At 36.7% G+C, this 24,932-nt stretch overlaps 4 protein-coding genes across 9 annotated transcripts in view; 2 read left to right on the plus strand and 2 right to left on the minus strand.

Annotated features, from left to right (window-relative positions):
- igsf9ba (immunoglobulin superfamily, member 9Ba) overlaps positions 1 to 5,097 on the minus strand; it is a 60,382-nt gene extending 55,285 nt beyond the window's left edge. For all 6 annotated transcript variants that reach the window (XM_057350666.1, XM_057350663.1, XM_057350664.1 and 3 more), the window contains exon 1: positions 4,803 to 5,097. In XM_057350666.1, coding sequence (XP_057206649.1) covers positions 4,803 to 4,866 — 64 coding nt within the window. In that variant the 5' untranslated portion in view covers positions 4,867 to 5,097. The remainder of the gene's footprint in view (positions 1 to 4,802) is intronic.
- Positions 5,098 to 11,623: 6,526 nt separating this feature from the next.
- jam3a (junctional adhesion molecule 3a) lies at positions 11,624 to 19,161 on the plus strand. The gene is made up of 9 exons (XM_057352002.1): positions 11,624 to 11,783; positions 13,952 to 14,020; positions 14,113 to 14,226; positions 14,329 to 14,481; positions 14,716 to 14,918; positions 15,152 to 15,251; positions 15,385 to 15,514; positions 15,638 to 15,689; positions 16,821 to 19,161. The coding sequence occupies exons 1-9, from the start codon at positions 11,735 to 11,737 to the stop codon at positions 16,854 to 16,856; spliced, it is 906 nt and encodes a 301-aa protein (XP_057207985.1). The 5' UTR covers positions 11,624 to 11,734; the 3' UTR covers positions 16,857 to 19,161.
- Positions 19,162 to 19,261: 100 nt separating this feature from the next.
- On the plus strand, positions 19,262 to 22,278 carry vps26b (VPS26, retromer complex component B). Its single transcript, XM_057350945.1, has 6 exons — positions 19,262 to 19,793; positions 19,875 to 20,031; positions 20,116 to 20,280; positions 20,721 to 20,896; positions 21,039 to 21,181; positions 21,256 to 22,278. Exons 1-6 carry the CDS (start codon positions 19,571 to 19,573, stop codon positions 21,385 to 21,387), a joined length of 996 nt encoding a protein of 331 aa, XP_057206928.1. The 5' UTR covers positions 19,262 to 19,570; the 3' UTR covers positions 21,388 to 22,278.
- Positions 22,279 to 22,393: 115 nt separating this feature from the next.
- thyn1 (thymocyte nuclear protein 1) lies at positions 22,394 to 24,731 on the minus strand. Its single transcript, XM_057350946.1, has 7 exons — positions 24,623 to 24,731; positions 24,330 to 24,523; positions 24,180 to 24,248; positions 23,263 to 23,355; positions 23,081 to 23,176; positions 22,801 to 22,951; positions 22,394 to 22,567 (listed from the first exon to the last, which is right to left on the minus strand). Exons 1-7 carry the CDS (start codon positions 24,669 to 24,671, stop codon positions 22,521 to 22,523), a joined length of 699 nt encoding a protein of 232 aa, XP_057206929.1. The 5' UTR covers positions 24,672 to 24,731; the 3' UTR covers positions 22,394 to 22,520.
- Positions 24,732 to 24,932: the final 201 nt, after the last annotated feature.

Raw genomic sequence — 24,932 nt, forward strand, 5'->3', positions numbered from 1 at the left:
ATTAATCGTTTGACAGCCCTAGTTTTAAGGTGAAAAGATCCTTTTAGTTTCATTCTGTGAACTTCTAACAATATTTCTCCAACATTTTAAATACAAATATTGTTTCTATTTGTGCATTGATTTGCAGAAAATGAAAACTGGAGAAACAGGTCAAAATAACAGAAAAGATGCTCAGTATTATTTCAGACCTCAAATACTGCAAAGCAAACAAGTTCATATTCACATTTATGCAATACAACAATCATATTTGTGCATGTATAAAAGTTCCAAAAAAAAAAATTTATGTGATAACCTCGATTTTTATCACAGTTTTCATGTGTCTTGTCATGCTGTCAGTCTTTCACATTGCTGTTTGATTACTTTGTCATTCCTGAGGTTTGATTTTGTCGAAATTCAACAGACACTGGACTAGAATGGCCACAATACATCTAGAAATGGTGAATAAAGGAATATTCGAAATGGTCTTTCAATTTTTTCCATGGCTGTATTTTTATATCTACCAAATATTCATACAACATTAAATTAAAGCACTTTCTCCCTATAAAGCAAGTGACATTTCTCTAAACCCTCACACCTGGCCCAGGCCATCCTCGCTGTTGAACTCAAGTAGTACAGAGTGTAATCTCAGTAAATCAAAGCTAATAAGAAACTCAAATATAGGCAGAACACAAATAAAGATAGGAACACAAAGTCTCAGATCGTAAAGTTCACTGCACCAGATGCGAAGATGCATGAAATCTTGAAATGGCATTTGATTACAGCTACGGTTAAAACTGATGACAGCTAAGAAAGAAATGCACATTCTCAGCAGGAAATCCCATATTGAGGAAAAAACAAAAGCAAAGCATCAGCATCTTTTTCCACATTACACTGAGCTACGATAAGATCAGAAGGCATGACGACACACCCGCCAAACAGAACAATGTAAGGTATCTTCTTAATAAGACGTCATCTACAGTAAAATTATGATGAATAATGAAGCCGGCGAGCTTGCATTACAATTCAGCGTCTATTGGCTGATGTATAGTAGCTACGCCTGGGGGAGAGGAAGCGGAGGACGGTAAAGTATCCCTGGGGGAGGAACATAGAAAGACTTGCTATCTCTAAAGCACAAAACGGGAGTGTAATATTTCACAGGAACGAGGCAAATAGATATGCGGTGACAAAATAACCGAATGCAAATTACCACTATGTGTGCTCCAACAATAAAGAGCAATGCTCCCACATCAGTGTAGGCCTAAACAGTACAAGTGCATTTTAATAAGGACAGACTCCAGCAGTACGCAGTCAAGTGCATAGGCTCTGCTGCTGTATTGTGATGTGACGTCCACTACGTCTGAAAAGACTGCTGAATATTTCATGTCAGTGAGGGAAACGGCACGAGCCGTACCGGCGGTGCGCCGGCTTATGGAGGCCTGGAGACAGTCTGTAAGGTGAGACTGGAAGAGGATGGAGGCAGCGTCGTGGCAATGTGCCCAACTCGGACTAACCCACCGCTACATCTCACCCCAGTCTTTCAAGGGCTGGCGGCAGCACTGTGCTTTACTGATTGACCAGGACAGGTGGACAGTGGACACCTTTGAATATACTGTGGCTTTTTCTACACTGTAATAAAAATCTAGCAACAAAAAATGTTTAGTTACTGGTACTAGTTACAAGGTTGCCAGATCGGCATAACAAAACCAGCCCAATGGTCGAGCCCAAAACTATCCCAATAACACCATGCCTAATATACTTTACATACTTTACAGTCATTGTTATGCATTACACACCACTTCTTACTAAGAAAACATTGTATAGTAGTAAGCATTAAACACTTTATGCTTACGGAACTAAATGTTACCTATCTACAGTCACAGCAAATTCCACTGGAAAAAAATAGATCTGGCAACACTGTTTACTAGGTGCATTTACAATTATTCGTTGGCCTAAAGGTGCACTCAGTAATTTTTCTCATAAAAAACACAAAAAAATTAATAGTAACTTTACAAAAAGTATGTTTGCAACTGCATACCCTCATGAGATGAAAGCTCTAGTCATATCAGTAGCGAGTCACCTAACGGGGGCGACACATTATATTACAAAGTAGGCATGATATTTTGACGGTATGATAACCTTTAGCAAAAGTGTCACGGTTTCACGGTATTGCAATTACGACACTAAAATGTGTTATTTTCAAATTTCTGCGTATACAAACAACTTTTCAACTGGACACAAATACAACATTCATAGAACATATGTGACGTAAAAATATAGCCTTAAAATTATAATACACTTTTTTAAAAATTATTTTTGTCATAGCCCATATATTAGGCCTAAACATCAAACATTGCTTTACGTGACTTAATTATGTATTTTTGTGTAAACATAGCTCTTAGAAACGGTATCACAGAAAATGTTAGTGGTTTTGAAACCTTGACTCTTTCAAACCTCGGTATACCTTGGAACCGGTATTCGGCCCATGCCTATTTCAAAGCATTATCTCAGTAAACCCAAACCACTGGACACTACAATGGCATCAGTAACAGCAAAGTTTAGCCTTTTTGCTGTCAAATGATGCTGGTCAACGTTGGATTGGTAACATATTTTTGTTAAACTGTATAACGTTGTCCCTTGCTATTATGTGAGATTAATGTCTCAGAAGAAACATTAGAGGATGAGGAAGCCTAAAGTAAAAGTCTTCATTGGCTGTCTCTCCTTGCTCTCTAGTAGCCTTTTGATCAGGACCCTGACACAAACCAGATGGTTTTCCCATATTTACTGTTCTAACATTTAACGGACAAAAACGGACTCTTGGGCCACTGCAGTCCAAGCCATCACAAATCACACTAGACTCAAGTCTAGACTTAAGCTTTGCTGTGTTGCGTGAATCTGCGACCCAGTAAGGCGTTCGTTTTCACTCTCCCTGAAACAGGACAAGCAACGGTCAGAGGGTTGCGGGTCAGACGAATACTGCTTGGCAAGGTAGGGGGAGGGAGTTTTGCCAGAGGTGTCCATTACCGGCAATCTGCAGACTGTGCCAGGAGCTGGTCCTCACAGCTTTATTAAGACTGAGACTATCGCTGTCCCTGCTTCTTGCTATGCTCTGTGACACCAATGCAGAGAATGACGCTCGCTGTAAGGCCCTGGAAAACATGCTCTTTGGTCGCCATCACACCACTGTTCAGCTCAACTCTGTTCATCCTTGGGTCATGAATCAACTGAAAAGTCAGTCAGAGATTTTTATCTATAATATTCTATGATTATTCTATGACTTTCAGGAACATCACTGGTTTTGGTTAGATCAGATCAGATCAATTTCCTTGACCATCTCATAATCTCCTCCAACATCTTCTGAGGCTGTAGTGCTCTTTTCATTCTTTCCAACAAACCAAATATTTGACTTATGATTTAGCTATTCTCAAACATAAAGCTGACTGTTACTAACAAATGCATGACAGGACCAAGAAACCCAGACACAATTTTGTCAATAAGTCAAACTCAAAGCTGTAATTGGTTCTCTTATCAAGTCCTAATTTATGCCACTTGTGCACTAACATTGTCTCATTACAGCATGCTTGACGCTCCCAAACGACAGCCTCAAAATGGCTGATGCTGGATTTCTGAAACAGTAAACTCTAAGCAGGCTGTGAAAATTATTTCAGAGAGTAACTTGATGAAAATGAATTTCAAAGATTAACAATGATTTTGCATATTTTGCTTTAAATAGCTTTTAATTCACTGGTGGTATATTTTCGTCAAACTGAACGTTTAACTGTAAGACTAGAAATGAGAGAAATTATTGTCTTGACAAAACAACATGCTGTAGGCCAATGTAGGCACTGGAAAGAAATGTTTGCTTTAGATAGCAAATGTTGTTTTATACACCAATCACACGTTTAATGCAGATGCAGGATTACCCATAAATCCACGAATCAAATGACTAGGTTTAATTAGACAATTACTGATATGTGTGATTACTGTAGTTCACACCAGCCTCCCCTTCAATTAAAAGAGGAAATAGCCCCTCCCACTGGACAAAGATAGAAATGCAAAGTTAAGCCAGTCCATTCGTCAACAAATATCTAATGCTCAAAATACAAGAAATGCACGGCAAGAGAAGGCATATAAAATCGGCGCATGGCGACGAAACAGGACAGCATGCTCGTGCATATAGTTTGCCTACACGCATGCATTGTGCGTAAGCATTATATTGCTATAATACTCGATTTAATACCCCGAACATGCAAATAAATGAAAACGCCTGCGCTGTGTCTGTGTAAACAGACACGAAAGACTGTAGTACGTTAGCCCAGACAACCGCAGCATGTCTCCATTCAGCATCGCACGCCCCTTTTCGACATTAACTGCAATTCTGGACAGTATATCATCTATGATATTCCATGTCATTTCTGCATTCATGTCTCAAACCACATCCTATTGATCGACGCAATCTATTTGGTGAAATGATTTCATAAAACATAATTGGTCATCACAGCGGCCATCAATCGATTGTACACATTGTAACAGCGACCAACCAACACACACACGCCTTCAATTGTCTCGCTCGTGCCCTAATATGACATGATGTCAAAAAAACACCAGCAGAAATCATGCGAGGTTGCATAGCCTGCTGTGAACTTTAAACCCCACCCACCATATATGCATATTTGAACAATGTGCATATTTAATGCAAAATAAAGAAATGCTTTGATTTATCACACGCGTAGCAGTGTCACGCGAAGCATCCATTCATACAAACAACGAAACGCTTAACGTGTCTTTGCATAAACGCAACGCAAAAATACTGCACTTCAACTCACCTTGAGCTGCCGTTCCTCGGGTGCTAAAAACACTTGCTATCAAAGTGGCCACATACCAAATCATAGTACTACTGCCAACCAGGAATAATAGCTCAAAGTGCCCCTTTCAATAAATCTTTCATATTCAATTTCCTCGCACCGCACCGTTTCCAATCTGATACCCTGCTTATCATATCCTGTGCTGTCCTATCTCAGCGTTTTCCTTCATTCTTTCCCCTGCCCGTCCTTCCTATGGCATCCTCCCCGAAGAGACAGAGCACCTGCACCAGCGCCTTTATGGAAGACGGCGATGTTCCGAAGTGCAAAGTGAAACCAAGTGTGGGAATTTAGCCTTTGGTTCCGCCCCCGCCGCGCTCTGATTGGCCAGAGGCGAGCAGCTATGGGGCGTGTATTGGTTAATCATCCGCCCCCTGGTAGTAAAATGGCACGGCAGACGCTCACGCTTATTCAAGGTGAGTTGGAGTGTGCTGGTGGTGTAGTACAACTGCTGCAGTATCATGCGCATTAACAGAAACCAAAGTCCGCACCTCTTGGGATCTTCTCTATTGTGTGTCTTTTCTTTAATGGCACGTGTTGTTTTGCGTTGTTGTGTCTAGTTAGACGTTTTTGTGGACGGGACTGCGGTGCTCGTGAGCGATCTGTGCTGATGATGTTACTTCAGACTGCAGTTCCAGCAACTTCAGTTGTGCGTCCACGTTTCTTAAAGACATGACAATTCTGATGGAAAGAGCGCACCAACATTACACACAGACGCACTAAAGAAATGGGTGTGGCTCAGTGCTGCATTTCTCGTTTTTTTTCTCATTACAGATTCACTCAATGCAAGCATACAATTTGCACCATTTCATTAAATATCATTTTAACTTATGGTCTTAGACCTTCCCAAGTTCTCTGGATGCACCGACAGCAGGCAGCGAGTTAATAACCCACTTTTCATTTTTCAAACTTTCTGTACCGACAGTTGTCCTTTGTGGTCTGCTCAGCCCACAATGAAACAAAATTGTCCCACGAGAAAGCAATTATATAGGATAATGAATGCTTTGAACCAGATGATGCAGACTATAAAGTGCACTTTGACAATTCATTCTGCTTGGAGGCACCACACGTTTCTACATGTGAACGTTAACTATGCATCAGATTAATCACTTTTAATTGGTCAGGTTTGTTCTGCAATATGAAGATAACAGCTGCCAGAACAAGTATAACATTTCAGTGGAACCTTTCAATCAAAGCACATCTGTAAATTACTTTGGGATTGTTAGTGTGTCTTGCTGTTATTTAGGTCAATGTATCTGACAGCCATAGGCTAAAAATAATGATTCTTAATGCTGATGTAGATTATTTCTGTTTCAATTAAATCTTGTGAATACATCAAGCTCCATTACTGTATTGCTTCATAAATTTAGTTTAGTCGTATTAGGTTTGTTCGGCATTATTTGATTTTCAACAAAGTTGTATTGATTTAGAACGAATCATTTCAAAATCAATAAAGATACAGTATAAAGCTTTGAATTGTAAAATTCTTTTAGCTTTGAAGACAATCTCTTTTGATAATGCTTACACGTCACTTTCTAAAAGATCACTGCATTTTAATGTATTGCTTTAGGTCTCAGACACATCTTAATTATTAAAATGCGATCAGAGATAGCAAAGGCATTTTTCACGTTGGTCCCACTGATCGTGCTGATCATGTTCTGCCTGTTTGCATGTGTGCATATAGCCTGCCATGAATCAGATGCCAAAATTCAATGGCTTTAATGTGTTTAATCCATCTCTCACGTGATTCCTGCAAAAGCAACTTGAATTTGGAATTAAACAGCATTTCCCACATGCTTGCAGGGAAAGTTCCCAAACATCTGTTAAGACATTTGAAGTAAAATATATTAGATATTCAAGTAATAGTTAACACAACAATGAAAGTTATGTCATAATTTATTCACCCTCATGTCATTTCAAACATGTATGACTTTCTTTCTCTATTTTGAACAATTTTGGTAACAGAACAATGGCAGTACCCATTGACTTTCATTGGTTTTGTGTCGGTTTGTACAGAAGAAGGTCATACAGGTGTGAAAAGATGATGAGTAAATTATGACAGAATTTTCAGTTTTGGGTGTTTTATATCTGGTGAGATGAAGTTGTACATTTATGGAGCTTTTTGTATTTTCATTGTCTTGACCACACAGTAAAATCGCCAGTGTTAAAAAAAGGTCAAATTAACACTCACAGTGTACATATAATCCGCTCTCGAAATGTGGATTATATAAACACTGTGAGAGTTCATTTGACCCCTTTTAACACTGGCGATTTTACTGTGCAGATTAATGTTACCACATACCAGTAACTGTGATGGCTGCTTTGGATATTTACAATATTGTGGTATTATTAATACAAAAAGAAGCTTACCAGTATACTTATTTGTACATTATTTGTAGTTGAAGTGGCATAAAGACACCCAACAGGAATGTGGAAAAACTGAGAGAATGCAAATACACAAGAAAACTATGATTCATTGCATTTTTTATTCCTTTAAATACATGTAAACATTATTTATATAATATAATAATGTAAAACATTATTATGATGTTGGTGATGTAATGAATCTAACTTTCTTGCAGTATTCAAGATCTGAAAACGTTTTGTTATTTAGTTTGTCAACTTTTCATTTTCTGCAAATAAATGCCAATTAAAAAAATCGTTTTATTTAGTATCTGGGAAAAATATTGTCAGTAGTTCACACTTGACAGAATGAAACAAAAATGATCATTTTACCTGAACACATTACTATAAATAGTAAATAAAACTAAAATTATTTTGGAAGAGTGTCCTAATTTTTTCTTAATATTTATGAATTATATTTGTTTATATATATAGGCCTTCATTGATTTCTGCTGGCCTCTGTTGCACAGACTTAAACCATTTTATCTTTAATATCCTCAAAATGCTCTCTGGTATTTTTACTCTAGTGTATTTGTATAGTTGAATGCCTTGACACTCTGTTTAGGGATATAAGTATTACCAAGAAAAGATTTACTTCTGGCAACTGTAGTGTGTCACGGCCCTTTCAAGTGATACAGAGCTTTTTTCCCCTTAACTTCATTTGTCCATTTAAAAGAGTGGGAGTGTGTACAGGGTGAAATATGCATGGTGTATATCCACTAATGAGAGCATGTCTTCATTCTTATAGTTCATGGACCAAATTGCAATGATACGGTTGTTTTGTTCAACAGATATGCACGGTTTTTGACATAGCCGTAAAAAGGTTTTATGTTAACTTCGCTATGGATTTTTAAGACTGAAAGTGCAATGGTAAACAAACTGTGAAGTAGATGTGTGAAAACTTTATAAGAACAAATTTGGTTTATTCTATAAAGTGGTGTTAAAAATAACTAAAGCTATAAACACTGTGTACAGTATTTTGAGGGCTTTGATTATACCTGTTTTATCTTGTCATTACATCAGATTTTGTTATCTTCTGCACTGCAAGACTGAAAACGTATTGTTTTAGAAACACGTTTTTGGTGTACTGTAAGTAGCAGCATGGGTCTAAGCTTCAAACTATTGTACACAGGGCCCACAAAACTTCATGTTTTCAATGATTGAGAAACAGCTCCATTCATCTCATCCCAAAAACCACCCAGATAGTCTTGCTTACATTTTTTGTAATATCGTGGGCCACAGATCAGCTAGCAACTAAAGCTCACAATATCAGACGAATGTCATTTTATCCGTTGGTCTAATCTTTTCAGTAATGTATTGATCATTTTTGAGATTCAAGCAAAGCACACATGGTTTAATGAATAGACTTTTTGTGTCTTAATGGGAACACATAGTGATTATAATGTGAGCAGACCATAGAAACATCATTACATTCCAGTTATTCCATGTTTTTATTACAGTCGGTGCAAATCGTGTTCAGCCTAATTCTAGATTGCTGACCAACCCATCTATACCATCTCATTGGCTGCTTTCAATTATAGTTCTACTGCCAGACTGATTCTGTTGCTTGGTTTTACTCCTCTCCCCGACACTTTAAGCTGCCATCAGTGTCTTGCTATCTAGTTAAAAAGCCTCAATATTATAAAAAATGCATATGGAATTAACTGAACCGTAATGTGCCAAACTAACTCTAAGACCAGGACCATTTTAAATGATATTACAGGTTTAATTCTGTCTAATGGTGTTTAATTGCTGATCGACTGAGTGTATTGTACTAATGATATCAGAGATTGAACTCAATTGAGAACTGCTGTGTATCAACTACAGTCAAAGAGAGCGCCATAAATTGAGCTCTGGCAAAAATTCACTGTTACCAAGCAACCACACCACGAGACGTAAAAAAAGCATGCTGTCAGGAAGGTGTGTGAACTGTCTAGTGTAATCGTGGTGGTGATGGATTGGGGCCTAATGGAATGACAAATTAAGGCAGGCTTGACAAAACCCATCTTTAGATGTAAGAACTATTTTTTTTGTATGTTTGATTTGATAAGTATGAATAAGGCAGAAAAACTGTCTAAATGATAGTGAGGTATTTATAAGTATAATTCTGTCCACTACCAAATCCTCATACATAGGGATTGAAATAAATAACCAAATACCCATGACTAAATCTGTAATCCACTTTATTCTGTAATGATGTGTGTCTCATAAAACAATGTATAAGCGCTCAGAAGGCAGATGTTATTCCTATTACCTGTAACCTCATTATTCGTGTTGGAAAATAGCACTTACAAACACTGCAAGTCTAAATGACCTTCTCCACAGCAAACCGCTGACAGCCGAAGACGTGTTTGCCTTGGTGCAACACAGTTTAACACTAATGCAGACTTGTGAAACACATTCCTCTGGCCTTGTTTCCAGTTTACCGGAGCACCTGAGATGGTTGCCATGGTTTCCTGGTCACATATGTTCTGGTGATGCAGATCAAGTAGCTGTTGAAATCATCTTCAAATTCATGTGCACCATTCCACAGGCATTCTGATAAACACACTTGTAAATATTCATTCAAGCCATTGGGCCTAAAGTATAAAGCAGGGTATGCATCATCCACAAAGCTCTAAATATATTCTTCTCCTGAGAGAAGCGTTTCAACACTTTAAACAGCCAGAACAGGCAGTGATAACGCTGGACAGTTTGGTCAGTGTGTGTGCAAACACAGTGTAACAGTGGCAGAAGGGGTGTGATTGCGGCCTGTCTCTTCGGCAAGAGGGTGTTGCTAAATGCAAAAAAGGTTTGTAGAATAACATACTTATTTGATTAAATTGAGCTTGGAAAAAGGCAAGTTAAAGCAAAAACACAGTTTTCTGGGCTGTACTATGAAAACTGAAATGATTTGTTGTCTTATTCATTGTCAACATAAAAAACTAAGACACAGTGTGAATGCAGCCCCAGGAATGAGACACCACAGAGTGAATAATGGATTCAGTTATAACATGCCGTAAATCATTTAAAGCAGGGCAGAAAAAACTGAAGCAGATCATTAGCTTATCAGGTAAATAATACATCTGAGATGCACTATAAATACAAACACACAATTAACTCTACAGAGGGTGGATCTTTAAAAGCTATTATCCAATCATGTTACATCCAGACCACCAATGACGATTATAACCTTTGACCTTATTCTGAATGACCTTCTACGTTTTGTCATTGTTTTTTTTTGTTGACATCATAAGGTCAATATGGCTGATGACAATGATACAATTAGTGTTCTGTTGCAGTGGATGAATGTGTAACTGTCAATTCATCATTCATAATTTAGATATTTATAATTTTGGCATTCAAAAATAAAGTTTTTTACCTTGAATATGTATCATATTTGTTTAAAAATATATATTAATTGATGCATCATAAAGGTATTTCAACTATTGGCGGATCATAATTGTGTTTCTATTCAAAACACACTGTACCAATAAGCATGAAAAAACAATGACCTCATGTCAGTGAGTATCTACAACACAAAAGGTGTTACTAGATTTAATTCAAGGTGTGAGATTGCTCAACTGGGACTCGTAGGGCTAGTATATTTTACTAGAAATCCAATGAACAGCTTAAACAATTATTTGCAAAAATCTGTTACTTAAATCATCACACTCTTCTCATAAAATTATATGTATTCCTAAAGTAGAGCATCTGCATTTTATTAAAAAATCTGATCTGATCTGTCTGATCTTCACTATTCTTGCTTGAGAACTGATGTCAACTGATGTAAGGTTTATTACAACCTGTAATGGATTAGATCATTGCAATTGCCATTTAATTAATTTACTTATCTATCAGATGTTTTTTAACCATGTTTGCGTTACATTTAGTCACTATATAATTTCTATATATTTTGTGCTGTAAAACTATTACCAACCAATAATGCACGATAGATGAATATGAATAGATGACTCTTCATCCTTTGCATGTTAAACGATACAATTTCTCAGTAAATGCACATTGTTTCCATGTTCCCCTACTGCGTAATCCTTTACAACACTGCCACCTTGTGTTTAAATGTGAAAATGACTCTAGAGACATTTTATTTGCTGGCCAAACTGATCATTGTTATCTAAACACATGCTTTATGGTCATCGCTTACCAGTATATCCCCTTTTAAATGATAGGCAAAAAAGTCACGCTGATATTTATCAGTATCATATACATATCATAATGCTAAAATTGTCTATTACATAGCCCACTATTAGTTTAATTCCTCAAGTACGTTTAATGCTATTTCACAATCATGTTTTCTCATTTAATCCACTCATGTTTTCATCAAAATGTTTAATATTAACCGGAAGTCCACATGTGCTGTCTCAGCCCCTCCTCTGTCTTCCGCTCAAATGTCCTTGTAGCTATGGAAACTCATCAGCGGCAGCATCTAGCAGATTGTCCACCCCATCGTTTGGACAGCTAAGCAAAAATTGCATGTAAATCATACGCGCAAAATGGCGAACGGGCGTCAATCTCTTCCCCTGGTGCTCTTTTTCCTGCTGTGTGAGTAAGATTTCTTATCTGTTGCAAATGAGCGAGTAATTCGTGCTGAATTAACTGACGCGTTTCCGTGGGCTGTCATTCGTAGCTGACCCCTACCGCTGCTTTACTATCGTCAGCCTGTGTTCCATTTAACGCAAGACTGAATTTAGTGTAAACACAGTATTCATTTCGCAGTTTGATTCGTGCATTTGAATGAATATGGTGCTAAATGCACAGGAATGAACGACTGTTGAGTTGCACGCCTTGGTAGCTTTTCCATAGACGCGTCGGAGCGTTTGAAGAGTTCATTTCCAAAAAGAGATAACTCCGTTTTAAAAAAATCATGTTTTTTATTATGTTGTCGTGTTTTTATTGTACTTATTATGTTAATTAGCTGTATTTTTTAGTTATTATGGCTTAAATAAAAAAACAACTGCAGTTTGATTTATATGAATTGGAATGCACAATAAAAAACATGATTTATCTCTTTTTGGAAAAAAGTCTTCTTTTGGTAATTATAGGTTCAAAAATGGTTATTCTGATGCATATCCAATATTCTTTAGGACAATTAGTTAATTTCTTAAGGGGTCTAAGCTGTGTTTTGCTTTCCTCATGATGCTTTTTATGGTCGGTTTGCTCTGGTTGTATAAAATGCAGCTCTGTGTATTTACAGCTCAGTACTTTTGATCTCACTAGCAAAGGTTTTACAAATAAACTATTAAAGTTTTGTTGAAATATTAACTGTTGAATTATTTTGCTGCCATTATTGTAGAGATATTGTGGTGATAGCTGGACTGACAGTGAACTGGATCTTGTATTTAATCTCATCACAATGTAGGCTTTGTGCAATATGTTTGATGTGTGAATAAGTGTAGCTCTATTCATCTGTTGCCTCACTTGCTCTTTGAGTGCTCAAAGAAGTGGTTGTCAGCGAGAGTGCTTTGAATACCAAAGTGTTTTTAAATGGCATTAACTTTAGCCTTCACTGAAGCCTTCACTTTGCTGAGTAATAGTTATTTTGTAAATTAGAAAGAGTTGAAAAGAAAGAGTTTGAGAAAGATTTTGCAAACAAACAGGCATATTTTAAGGAATCATCCTTAAAGATCATCTCTTTTCCCCACCCCTCTCTGCACTGCACAATTTTTTATTTCTTTTTAGGTCTATTTTTAAATGACAGCTCCTCAAAGTTCTTAACCAAAACATAATATTATGTTTATGTATGAACTGTATTTTAGTTTGATTTCAGTAAGAACATTTCTAACGTGATTGTTGCTGGATAATGTAGCTTGTCTAATGGGAAAATGTCAACAGCAGATGTAAAAATAGATCATGATGCATAGGATGGGAAAGTCACCGGAAACCTTACAGCCATCAGATACAGCTGTGACAATATGACTCTGCTCTATTCTCCCATAAGCAAAGCTTTACCGTTTTTAAGAAATAGGCCTACACAACTATTGCCGTGTAGGTGATGGTAAAACACCACAGATGTTTTGCTTGGGTTAACTTACTCCGTCTTGCCTTGTTGTTTATAAATCCATATGGTAACATTTTTATCTGACGCCAAAACCAGATTATCACATATGGATCGCTGTAAATACACTCTGTGGATTTCATGAGATTATACGACCGTGGAAAATTCATCTGAAAAAGAGCACATGCCTTAAACCCAAATTGTTTTCTCATACGACTGGAGTCTAGGGACAGTTCAGCTTTGCCAAAAAGTTTGTTTTACATTTGTCACACTGTCTGGCCTTTTGGTGTAGACCGACTGAAACCATAAACACAGGGGCTTTATGGATTTTCAGCAGTAATTTGTTCAGTTCAGGGTACAGCTAAACCATGATAGTAACTGTGTATAGTATAATGTTTCATTATGCACGTTACAATACATTTAGTAAAGGGACAAGTTAAAACTCAAATGAAGTCTTCTTTAAGTGCATACTTAGTGTTTGCTACAGCTACATCTTTTAGAAACGAATATCATAATGAAAGTGTAAATCTTAATAAAAGAGGTCCAGATTGCCATTACATCCTGACCACACAGTACAACAAATGCTGCCATGATGTGTATACATATTATAATGTATTGTTTCACATTACGCTAATAAAAATGGGGAGGAAATGAGGAATTGTTTTTGATTCATAATACAATTTCATAATGAAGATTTCTCTGTTCTCTTTTGCAGGCCACAGAACCACATTTGCTGTAATACTCAGAACAACTAACAAATCTGTGTGGACAAATGAATTTGACTGTAAATTGAAGCTCTATCAATTATATTTAATGCCGTTTTGTTTCATTTGTATTCATGGATTTTGATGAAACATTCAATGTGTCTTTTTAAAGCGATTGAGTTGACCTGCTTGATAGAGTCCATATCTACGAACAATCCCAGAATTGAATGGAAGAAAATTAAAAACGGCGTGCCCAGCTATGTGTATTTCCAAAATAAAGTTTCAGGTAACGCATTTTAAATATAAACTGAATATCATCAATTTCTTGACAGTATTTAACCGTACAGAATGCTAGGTTAAACTCATGTAAGCACCTTTATCTTCTCAGGTGATTTGGAACACAGGGCGATACTGAGAGAGCCGGCAAATCTTCTGATTCTGAATGCTAGCAGATCGGATTCAGCACAGTATCGTTGTGAGGTCGCTGCCATCGATGACCAGAAGCCCTTTGATGAAATACTGATCAGTCTCGCTGTAAGAGGTAACGTTGGAATATTATATCTGAATATTGATTTATAAATACTGTTTTCAATAAAGTTCTTATGCAAGCACTGAAACAAGTCTTATAATCGTGGCGTTTTATTTGGAGCATAAAGCAGAGAACGAATTCAATGCCACAGAACTTTACCTTACTTAAACCATTGTATCTTCCCCTTTTTTGTTTTGGACCTGTTTTGTGAAAATGTCTTATGGACATGTTGTTTATGTGTTGCAGTGAAGCCAGTGGTGCCCAGGTGCAGTGTGCCAAATGCGGTTACAGTGGGTTACACCACAGAACTGCACTGCACTGAGAAAGAGGGCTTTCCTCAGTCGCAGTACCAGTGGTACCGTAACAATGAGGAGCTGCCAGAGGACCCAAAAACCAGCGTCAAGTTTTACAATTCTACATATGTCATGAACACTCAAACTGGGTCCCTGGTAAGTGAGACATTGATTTTTTTTACGGTACTCTTATAAACCTTTAAATATGGACCTGCTGTACATAGGTTGACTAAATAAATTTGTTAAGTTATGCGTCTTTGGTTTATATCAAGAATTCATTGGGTTTGCGAAAATTGTAGAATTATTTTATTTACTTTGTGTTTTACCACTATTAACTTTCACAGTTCTGTTGCTACAGTAAATTTGTCATTTGTATTTGGTCCAAAAAGAAATTCCGGTCAGTGAAGAAAGAAGATGCAGGTGAATATCATTGCCAGGCCAAGAATGAGGCAGGAACATCCAAGTGCAGTCCACAGCCCATGGAAGTCTGTAAGTAGTCAGTGCATAAAGAAATAGTTCCCTGAAAAACAAAAAACTTTGAACTATATCCCTCCTCTTGCCATTAAAAACATGCGTATGGTGTTATTTCTGTGTTTAAATGTTTATTTTCTGCTCTTTTTAGATGATCCGGATATTGTTGGGATATGTCTGAAGGTGTTAGGCGGAGTGGCAGCATTTATTTTTGTCATTGTGGGACTTTGTCAAATTCACAAAAATGGCTGCTGTACCTGTAAGGACCACAGGGAAAACAAGTGAGTCAAAAATTCAGCAGTGCGCTGGTTTTCTCATACCATCTAATGTGGTATGACATGTCATGTCAAGTTATTTTATTGAGACTTTGTTGGGTAAGGATACAATGCTCTGTTTTATTATAGTTACAAAGTACCCGAACATGAAAATAGGATGGACTACACCAGTCCAGATGAGGTAAGATGTTTAAAAATAAAGAAATGAAAGAAAATTCTCAGTAGTTCAGTTTTGATATGTAAGCCCCTTCAGTGTGATACAAGACCCTCCGCATCGCGTCCTGATCACACTGTCGGGGCTTATTTCTGCGATAATAACCGGCTGGCTGTACATTATCCCGCTTACTACACGGATACTTGCCACATGAGAAAAAAACATGACATGAAATGTGGATTTTTAAAATAATTTTTACGGAAATGCAGACCTCCGGCGAGGAAAAGCCGTTTACTTTTGGTTTTTAAGGTAAGAAATGACGTTCAAATGTCACGAACAGGCAATTTGTTTGAATCATTTGTAAATATAATGTCATATACTGTATGTTATTAAAAGACATATTTATATTAAATTTGTCAAAAAAAACCTGTCAAAATGATTTGCTGCATCCGGGTTACCGTGTGTTATTAGTTTTGAGCGGTTGTTATCTGGTAATAACCAGAGCTATTGAGAGAGAGAGTTCTGGCAACTCCGTTGACTCCAATGGAACAGTTTTTTCACAGCAATGGAGGCTCTCAATAGTTCCCGGAAGTTACTAGTAACGCATGGAGCTGCGACTAAACAGACCAACTGAGGTAAACTTCTAACCCATTTAAAGACGAAAGCCATTTAATGAATAAAAAAATGAAAGAAATAAAGCATTTAAAGAGAAAATGTATCTTCCTGGAACTATCTGAAGGCTCCATGAATCACGTGACGCTCCAGTGTTTTGGACTTCCATTGGCAGAACTCTCTCTCTCAATGTCTCTGGTAATAACGAACCTGCAAATGTCGCGACTGGCCAATCAGGATCAAGCATTCCAACGAGCCGTGTCATAAGTTATTGTATAGTCAACATTTTGTTATGTGCATTGTCTTACAACGTCGGAGGTAATATCATCCAAGATTTTCTTTTATGTAAAGTACAGTGTCTTATCAGGTTACATTACAGTTTCTCTCACTGCAGATATTTTTCTTTTAATAATGCTGACAAAGTTCAGAGTAGTATTAGCGGAATCCTCAGAATAATCTCTCACTAAAACCTCTTTTCGATGAGATTTATGTTTCATAGATTTTTAAATCATATTTTATTTGATTGCTGTCTCTGTTTTTCTCCAGGGACATTTCCGACACAAGTCTTCCTTTGTCATATAAAATCACAGATGAGAAGAAGGGTGCATCGGCTGTGTAAGAAGCTCTTGTGAGACTTGTGAGCTGTCCAATTGTGCATTGTTGTACGAAGGTGCATAAACTTGAGCTTCTTAGCTTGCCAAAGTTATTACAAAAACGGAAAACTACTGTGGTACACAGGGGCTTTTACTTCCCTTATTTTGATCTAAAACAGACAGGACTCAAACACAAACTTACTCAAAACAGTTTATATCTGATAACTGAATGCTCACGAGATGAACAAAACTCAGATTTGTAGATATTACGTACATGCATCTTGTTGAGTGGAATAAAATCTCACAGCTGTTACAGGATAATGTTTCAACAGTCGTGACTATATGAAAACTAACAAAACATTCGGAGTCTGTCCAAATTCCTGAATGTCAGACTGTCGGTTAATACCTTTTCAAAAGTTTTTGTTATATTGTTTCAGACCTAATTCACATCCAGGTGCTGCTGTATTTTTGGCCCAAAAGTATTTAACATATATCAAGTGCAGGTAATTATTCAGTGTAGTGTCAAGTTAAATATGAATATATATATTTTTCACTGGATTGACCTTGACTATGATAATCCGTTCCAAGGCAGTGTAAATGTGTATAATGCCATGCCAAGACTGTTTTAACAGTTTTAACACTGTTGACAAGAGGATTTTATGTGTAGTAGTTTCTTGGGGCAACATTTTATTATTGGGGGCACAATTGTACTAGTGCCTAAACTAATACATGCTTCGAAATACTGGTTAATGGGCATCTGAGAACTGCTGTAAGTGTAATTTTTTGAACTAGAAGACATCAGTGTAAAAAGTTTTATCAATGCTGATGTCAAGACAGCTTTGATGTCTTGGCAAGATCTTGTTTAAAAGTTTGCTAAAATGTTTGAACGTCTTATAGGCCTTAAAGACAAACAGATTCCAGTTCAACTTCCTGTGGAGTGTGGACAAATAGGAGTCAGTTCCACCCAACCCTGATGTATTATTTCAGGCACTAGTACATTATTTATTTCCTATAGTAATTTTTTTAATTTCTTTAACTTCCATTTCATTAACTATCATTCCGTAGCATTTTAGTTTGAGATTTAATCAAACATCTCTGTACTGTAGTCAAAGTCAGTAGACTTTGTTGTGCAAGATGATTAATTTAGTTTCATTTTTGAAATAATCCTCTGGATACAGATTATGCACTTGTGTTTTTTTTAGAGTGTCATTTCTGTGTTTAAGTGACCTTTAATGCTTTATAATTGTTTTATACGTTTTGGACATATTGTCCAGGTATTTTGACTAAGTGTCATTGTTTTAATCTGTTTATAAAATGGTATATGCGTATATAGAAGTTCACTCAAGAGTAGTGGCTGAATAGACTGTGGGTGGTGTCAAAATAATAAAAATGATAATGTGGACTGATTAACATTGTCTTTCATTTTGTTTTTCCTTTTTTTTAAACTTGTGCGTAACAGGAATACTGTATGTGTCTGTCTGGGTCACAAGCTTAAAGTTTGGTAATAAGATCAAAACCAAATTCTATACTTTGTTGACATTTTGACACTATAAATGAATCTTCCTATTGGCATGTCCCGCTGTCTAATATAAAAACTTTGACAGACTGTTTATGGTAACAATATATCATAAAGAGAGCCTGTGTTCTGTCATTTTATTGCTGAATTGTATTTTACTTCATGTGATATCAAATTTTCATTGAATTATTGCCATATCTAATGTATGCCTGGGGAAATTTAGAATGTATTGGGACCACATATATTATATTGATATGTAAACATCTTACTGTATTATTCTTGTTTAATGGTAGATTTCTATTTAAAGCACAGTATTACTTTTAACCCTTTGTATTATCATGTGTCAATGGGCAGACAGAATAGATGTGTTTCACCTACTCAGTATTTACATTAAAGATCGGCCATGTTTAACCACACTGTTTCCAAACTGTTTTGCATACTATATGATGGCGTAACTGAGCTCTGTTTAAATGTGGAATGTATAGGCTATGCTAAATGTTTAAAATTAAGTTATTATTATTCCAAAGTTTGTCACATCATGCTAAACTATTGTCCGGTTATTTTTGTATGTAATGTAATGTGTGACGTGAAATGAAAAAAATATTATGGATAAAATGCCATCTGAATATAATCACAACATATATGTACTATTGTACTATATAACCCGCTATATAATGTTTAGATTATAAAATTTCTCAGGTACAGTTAAAAGGATGTAAACGGTTGTGGTCATGTAATCAGTATAATTTTATTATTTTTTCTTAAACAATAAAGACGTTCTTAAATTAACGAAGCACATTACTGTTCACCATTGCAGAGCGTGACATTTATTATAAAACGCACTCAAACTTTTATTTTGGAGTTAACGCGCAGGACGATCCCGGAAGTGCATGGAAAGGGGAATTATTCCATGGGCAAATATCCTTCCTGACTGCTGTCCTGCTGCAAATTGAGCTATTTTTATTAAACAAGAGAGAATTATGCGGCTGGTTTCAAGGTTCACGTATTACTAATTTGATTTGATCACGAATATTAAACGATCAGATTGCTAATGTATTTCTTGTTGAAAAGCACTTGGTGAAAAGGTAGCAAATAGAGAATCGTAAGGACACCTGTAGCACAGGAGCGCAGAGCAGCTGTCAATCATATGATCATACCGCAGTGACGGCAGACACAGTCAAGCAGACATGAGTTTCTTCGGCTTCGGACAGAGCGCCGAGATCGACATAGTTTTAAACGACGCCGAGACGAGAAAGAAAGCTGAGCACAAAACCGAAGATGGCAAGAAGGACAAATATTTCCTTTTTTACGATGGTGAAACTGTAAGTGGGAAAGTGAACGTCACCCTAAAGACTCCTGGAAAGAGACTTGAACATTACGGGATTAAAATCGAGTTTGTCGGACAGATTGGTGAGTTGTTCCATCTGTGCACGGGCATTTCTATTTGGTCACGTGTTGTGTATGGAGACGTAATATTATTGTGCTTTTCAGAGCTGTATTATGATAGAGGGAACCACCATGAGTTTGTGTCTTTAGTGAAAGACCTCGCAAGACCTGGTGAGCTTTCACAGTCTCAGAGCTTTGACTTTGAGTTCACCCATGTGGAAAAGCCCTATGAATCTTACACTGGCCAGAATGTGAAACTAAGGTAATTCTGCCCATTCATTCTTTGCTCATGGCATTAAAAAAACATAGACAATGTCTACATGTTACATGTGATTGTTGTCTTTAGATACTTTCTCCGGGCAACAGTCAGCAGAAGACTGAATGATATCATTAAAGAGATGGATATTGTTGTGCAAACCCTGTGCACATACCCAGAGCTGAACTCCTCCATCAAAATGGAAGTTGGAATTGAAGATTGTCTCCATATTGAGTTTGAATACAACAAATCCAAGTAAGCCTCAAAGTATACTGGAAATACTCAAAGAAATTGAAATATATTTTTTGCATTATTTGTGGGATCATTCATATTTTTGCATTGTGAAAGTTAGCACATTTTCTCCACAAATCTTCATAACCTTATTCTTTTAACACAAATTGTTTATTTTCCTTCTAAATTTGCACAGTTGGTATTAATAACAATGCAGAGAACATGTTGTCAGTTGTCATGACTAGTTTCACAATTCAAAACATTGTAATGGTCAAAATTTGTAAATATGTTTTCTTTTTTGTTGTTGTAAATATATATAAATATACCGATATTTGACATCTGTTGTGATTAATCATTTATTCAAACTTGAAGACTGATAATATAGTGCATACTAAAACTGAGCAGTCCTGTCTAAAGGATCTAAATATTAGTAAAAAGAAATATTCCAAATCTGCCCTGTTTAGATACCACCTGAGAGATGTTATAGTAGGGAAGATTTACTTCCTTCTGGTGAGAATAAAGATTAAGCACATGGAAATTGATATAATAAAAAGGGAAACGACTGGCACAGGTCCCAGCGTGTACCATGAAAACGATACCATCGCTAAATATGAGATCATGGATGGAGCACCTGTGAGAGGTAAGAATAACATCATAACAGTGATCAAATGTTATATACAGCGCATATTTTTATCTCAATTTGTGGCTTCTACACAACAATTATAGCAAATGCATTAATGTCATGTACACTAAGGTTATGTTTTCGCTTGTGAATTATTCAGGCGAGTCAATTCCCATCCGTTTGTTTCTTGCCGGATATGAGCTGACCCCCACCATGAGGGACATCAACAAGAAGTTCTCAGTGCGTTACTACCTGAACCTGGTCCTTATAGATGAAGAAGAGAGACGATACTTCAAACAGCAGGTCTCTAACATAATCACACACAGTTTTTGAAGTGCAGTTGAATATGCAATAATATGCAAGTCAATTCCCAACAGGAGATCACACTCTGGAGGAAAGGAGATATTGTGAGGAAAAGTATGTCCCAGCAGGCTGCCATCGCCTCCCAGAGATTTGAGGGATCACACTGTGAAAATATGTCCGCGCAGGCCAAAGAGGACAGTAACTGAAGATGTACGTTTCCAGCGCAGTTACTGTCGATACAGTGTTTTATAAGTAAAGTCTTGAAGGGATCAACATGAAAGTTGTTTCGGGAGATATTCAATCAAAATTGTACAAGTCAGTCCGACTACTCAGAGATATGTATAGATTACAACATATTTTTTTATTTCTCTTTCCAATTATGCTTAAAGTCTCATTACAAAATAATGACCTACAAACAATGCCTAAAAATATGCCTAAAATATTTCCTGTGTAAAACACACCGTTTCCATCGCAATTGCAAACCAGATTTATACTTAAGTTGTCAAATACATTCCTCTTCTTATGCTCTAATATTGCTTTATTATTGTGCACCGAGAACTCTAGCGTCTATCTTTTGTCCTGTTTAATGAGCCTGAAATGAAATCACTGAGAGATTTATTGTGATTATAAATCTGGAAGTTCATGTACTCTTAATGGAGCTCTGCGCAGTATTATTCTGTAACGTAAGATATTAATATTGAAGGCTTTCATTGATACTATAGCCTTTTACTATTAAAGGGAACTGCATGTAAAACTACTAACCCATGCAGGGCACTGGCTGTCTTCTTTTTCATCAATATTTTTTATTAATTTACACTTTTGATTTATTGTCTTGTATTTTGTATTGAAAATAAGTGAAAGGCTTCAGTATTCTTAAGAGTGGCCTTAAATGCTGTGATTGGACAGGCTGCCGTTGATCCCTTTCGTGATTGGACGTCACTCGTTACTTTTAAAGTGATTTCCCATTTTTTACATGTGTATGTCATTGTATGTTTGTTTAATAGCTGTTCAGGGGATGGGGTATTAGCAACCATGAAAACTTCTACAAAAGGCTCTTTTAATTAGCCACGTTGTAATAAACTTGACTAACTTCTGCATCAAGGATGATTTCTTATTTTATACAAATCTTATGACAGTTGTACGATATGGTGTAGAGAATGAAATTGATCAATTTATAGTTCTTTTACAAATTTGGTTGTTTCAAATGTATTATTTAGACATTTTGATTAGTGCTTTGGCGGTTACAATAATATACATCATGCAAAATACACCAATGACTATACAATTATGAGAGAAATTTAACAGGACTGGAGACTTCACTGATGTTCATGGGTGATCTTCATACAGGGTCTGCATTCTCTAAACTCAAGACAAAGTCAAATTCCGCTGTGAATAAGAAGAAAACAGAAATGTTACATAAGCATTAAGAAATGAAAGTTTTATTTATTTCCATAAATAATAAACTAAATAAATACTAAAGGCACATGTTAGCTAGAACATTTAGTTAATACATTTTATTACAAGTAATGATTGCACTGCACTGCACTACATGCAACGATTCACAAACTTAACATGTTCACTTACGTAAAACAACAGTGGTGGCATTACACACGACTAACCTGCAGTGAGAGGCTGAACTGACAGTCTAGCTCTGGTGAAGAGGGCTAAATCTTTCAGAGGACCACCCTTAACTTTGTGCTGCAAGTGATAATTCTTCAGCTCAGAGAGAGGGATGAACCGCTGAGTCATCCTTTCAAACTGAACATCCACCTATACAGACAGATTCAATTTGATCAGTTCAGTCGTTTGTTTTGATTACAATAATAGAAATAAAAACGCTGCCAGATATTGATTTAAATTGTGAAAAATGATCTTCATGTAGTGTGTGTAAAGACATACCATACTCCATTTAGGGTTATCTGGTTTGCTGGACGGATCATAATGTGGATCTTTTTTATCAAATTGGGTATGGTCCACATAAGACTCCTTTACAATCTAATATGAAAAATAATCTTGTTATTGTGAGTGTTGGTAAATTCTTGTCTGAAAACGTTTTGTGCATGAACCTAATAATACCTCACCTTCATGAGACCAGCGATACCCGGCTCTTTACAGTTACTGTGGTAAAAGAAAGCCTGCTGGCCCACCTTCATATCTCTCATGAAGTTACGTGCCTGAGGGAAATGTGTAAATATTAGCAACCCAAATCTACTTGTAATCTGTCTGAATAAAATTGTGTTGCCTATATCAACACACAAGTGTGAGACACAGCTTTACATTTAAAGCTACATGTCATTTTTTCTATGTATAATAAGTTTATTCTACACTGTTCAGTTGTTATCTATTCTGGGCTCTTATTGGCTGCTTTCCTTCATTATACGGTTCAAGTCATGCATTTTAAAAAACATTTTCTATGTTGGCACAATTATATTTTTGTCTACTGAACAAATTTCATACATGAGCATACTGTACACATTAAAGGCATACTTCACCCAAAAATGAAAATCTGTCATCATTTACTCACCTTCGAGTTGTTTCAAATCTGTGTAAATTTCTTTGTTCTGATGAACACAGAGAAATATATTTGGAAGAATGCTTATAACCAGACAGATTTTGCCCCCCATTGAGTGCCCCAGAAGTGTTTGCTGTCCTACATTCTTCAAAATGTCTTCTTTTGTGTTCAACAGAACAAAAAAAAATATAAAGTAATTTTTCCTACTATATGGGAGTCAATGGGTGTTGAGAACTGGTTGGTTACAAGCATTCTTCCAAACATCTTTCTCTGTGTTCATCAGAACAACGAAATTTATACAGATTTGGAACAACTCGAAGGTGAGTAAATGATGACAGAATTTTCATTTTTGGTTGAACTGTCCCTTTAAGAATAACATTTAAGACAATGAGAAACATTTTAGTCAAGAGATCTTAAGCCTTTGAAGGGAAGTGTTCTGCACGCGCTTCATGACAAACCTTACAGAGAAAAACACTCACTCTCTACCTGATAATTTCTCACTCCATCCCAGCATCCTGTTTGATTGGGCAGGGCTTTCAGATCCTCAATTCCAAACTGCAAGGGGAATTGACAATATGTCGTTTTATGTGCGTTATATTTTCGTATTTACACATTTTTAATTCAGTTAAAGTCTACCTTCACATCCACTCCATTTTCAATTCGACTCTCGGGTTCTGATTTCATCAACCAATAACTGTAAGATGCTTTGGAGGTTTGATCACTTTTATTTTTCTTCACATCCAGCTTAACTGCTGCTGAACGTTTTCTTTTGCCAGTTCTAGAGTCACCAGACTCCTCGTTCACATTCTGTTGGGCATCCACATCCTCGGCTAAAATAAAAATCTAGTATTTAATGTAACATAATAACGTAAAAATCATAAAACTGCACATCTTGACCCGATTATGTACTGCGTTACTGCATTACTTACTGTGTTTGTTTGATTTTGCACTGCTTCGTGTTATTTTCTTGGGTGGCATGTTTCTTTGCCAATGGGAGGAAATGTTCGCACGGCGTTCACGCGCCGCTGGGCAGACCGATCGGCGTGTACTATCAAAGTGTCGCGAGAGGAGAGTGCAAAATACATTTTTGAATCACTCTCGCGGTACATTGATGTCACACTGTAATGGGTCTGCGCAGCACTGCATGAAGCCGAGCAACACACCTAAGTTTCTCTACGAGAGTGTCTACAACAGCGTGCATGTGGTGTGGAGGATCGTGGCTTAGCGATGCTTAGTTTT

This window comes from Triplophysa rosa, linkage group LG14 (assembly GCF_024868665.1).
Source record: "Triplophysa rosa linkage group LG14, Trosa_1v2, whole genome shotgun sequence".
In the NCBI taxonomy this organism is placed as follows: Eukaryota; Metazoa; Chordata; class Actinopteri; order Cypriniformes; family Nemacheilidae; genus Triplophysa; species Triplophysa rosa.

What these genes read in the sequence shown, in the direction of transcription:
- jam3a (XM_057352002.1), top strand. Translation starts at nt 11,735, where the DNA reads ATGGCGAACGGGCGTCAATCTCTTCCCCTGGTGCTCTTTTTCCTGCTG. An exon ending in GTGGACAAATGAATTTGACT is followed by an intron (nt 14,021 to 14,112) that starts GTAAATTGAAGC and finishes GTCTTTTTAAAG; the next exon opens with CGATTGAGTTGACCTGCTTG. An exon ending in GATCAGTCTCGCTGTAAGAG is followed by an intron (nt 14,482 to 14,715) that starts GTAACGTTGGAA and finishes TATGTGTTGCAG; the next exon opens with TGAAGCCAGTGGTGCCCAGG.
- vps26b (XM_057350945.1), top strand. Translation starts at nt 19,571, where the DNA reads ATGAGTTTCTTCGGCTTCGGACAGAGCGCCGAGATCGACATAGTTTTA. An exon ending in GGCCAGAATGTGAAACTAAG is followed by an intron (nt 20,032 to 20,115) that starts GTAATTCTGCCC and finishes TGTTGTCTTTAG; the next exon opens with ATACTTTCTCCGGGCAACAG. An exon ending in GGATGGAGCACCTGTGAGAG is followed by an intron (nt 20,897 to 21,038) that starts GTAAGAATAACA and finishes TGAATTATTCAG; the next exon opens with GCGAGTCAATTCCCATCCGT.
- thyn1 (XM_057350946.1), bottom strand. Translation starts at nt 24,671, where the DNA reads ATGCCACCCAAGAAAATAACACGAAGCAGTGCAAAATCAAACAAACAC. An exon ending in TGCAAAATCAAACAAACACA is followed by an intron (nt 24,524 to 24,622) that starts GTAAGTAATGCA and finishes TTTTTATTTTAG; the next exon opens with CCGAGGATGTGGATGCCCAA. An exon ending in AAAATGGAGTGGATGTGAAG is followed by an intron (nt 24,249 to 24,329) that starts GTAGACTTTAAC and finishes TTCCCCTTGCAG; the next exon opens with TTTGGAATTGAGGATCTGAA.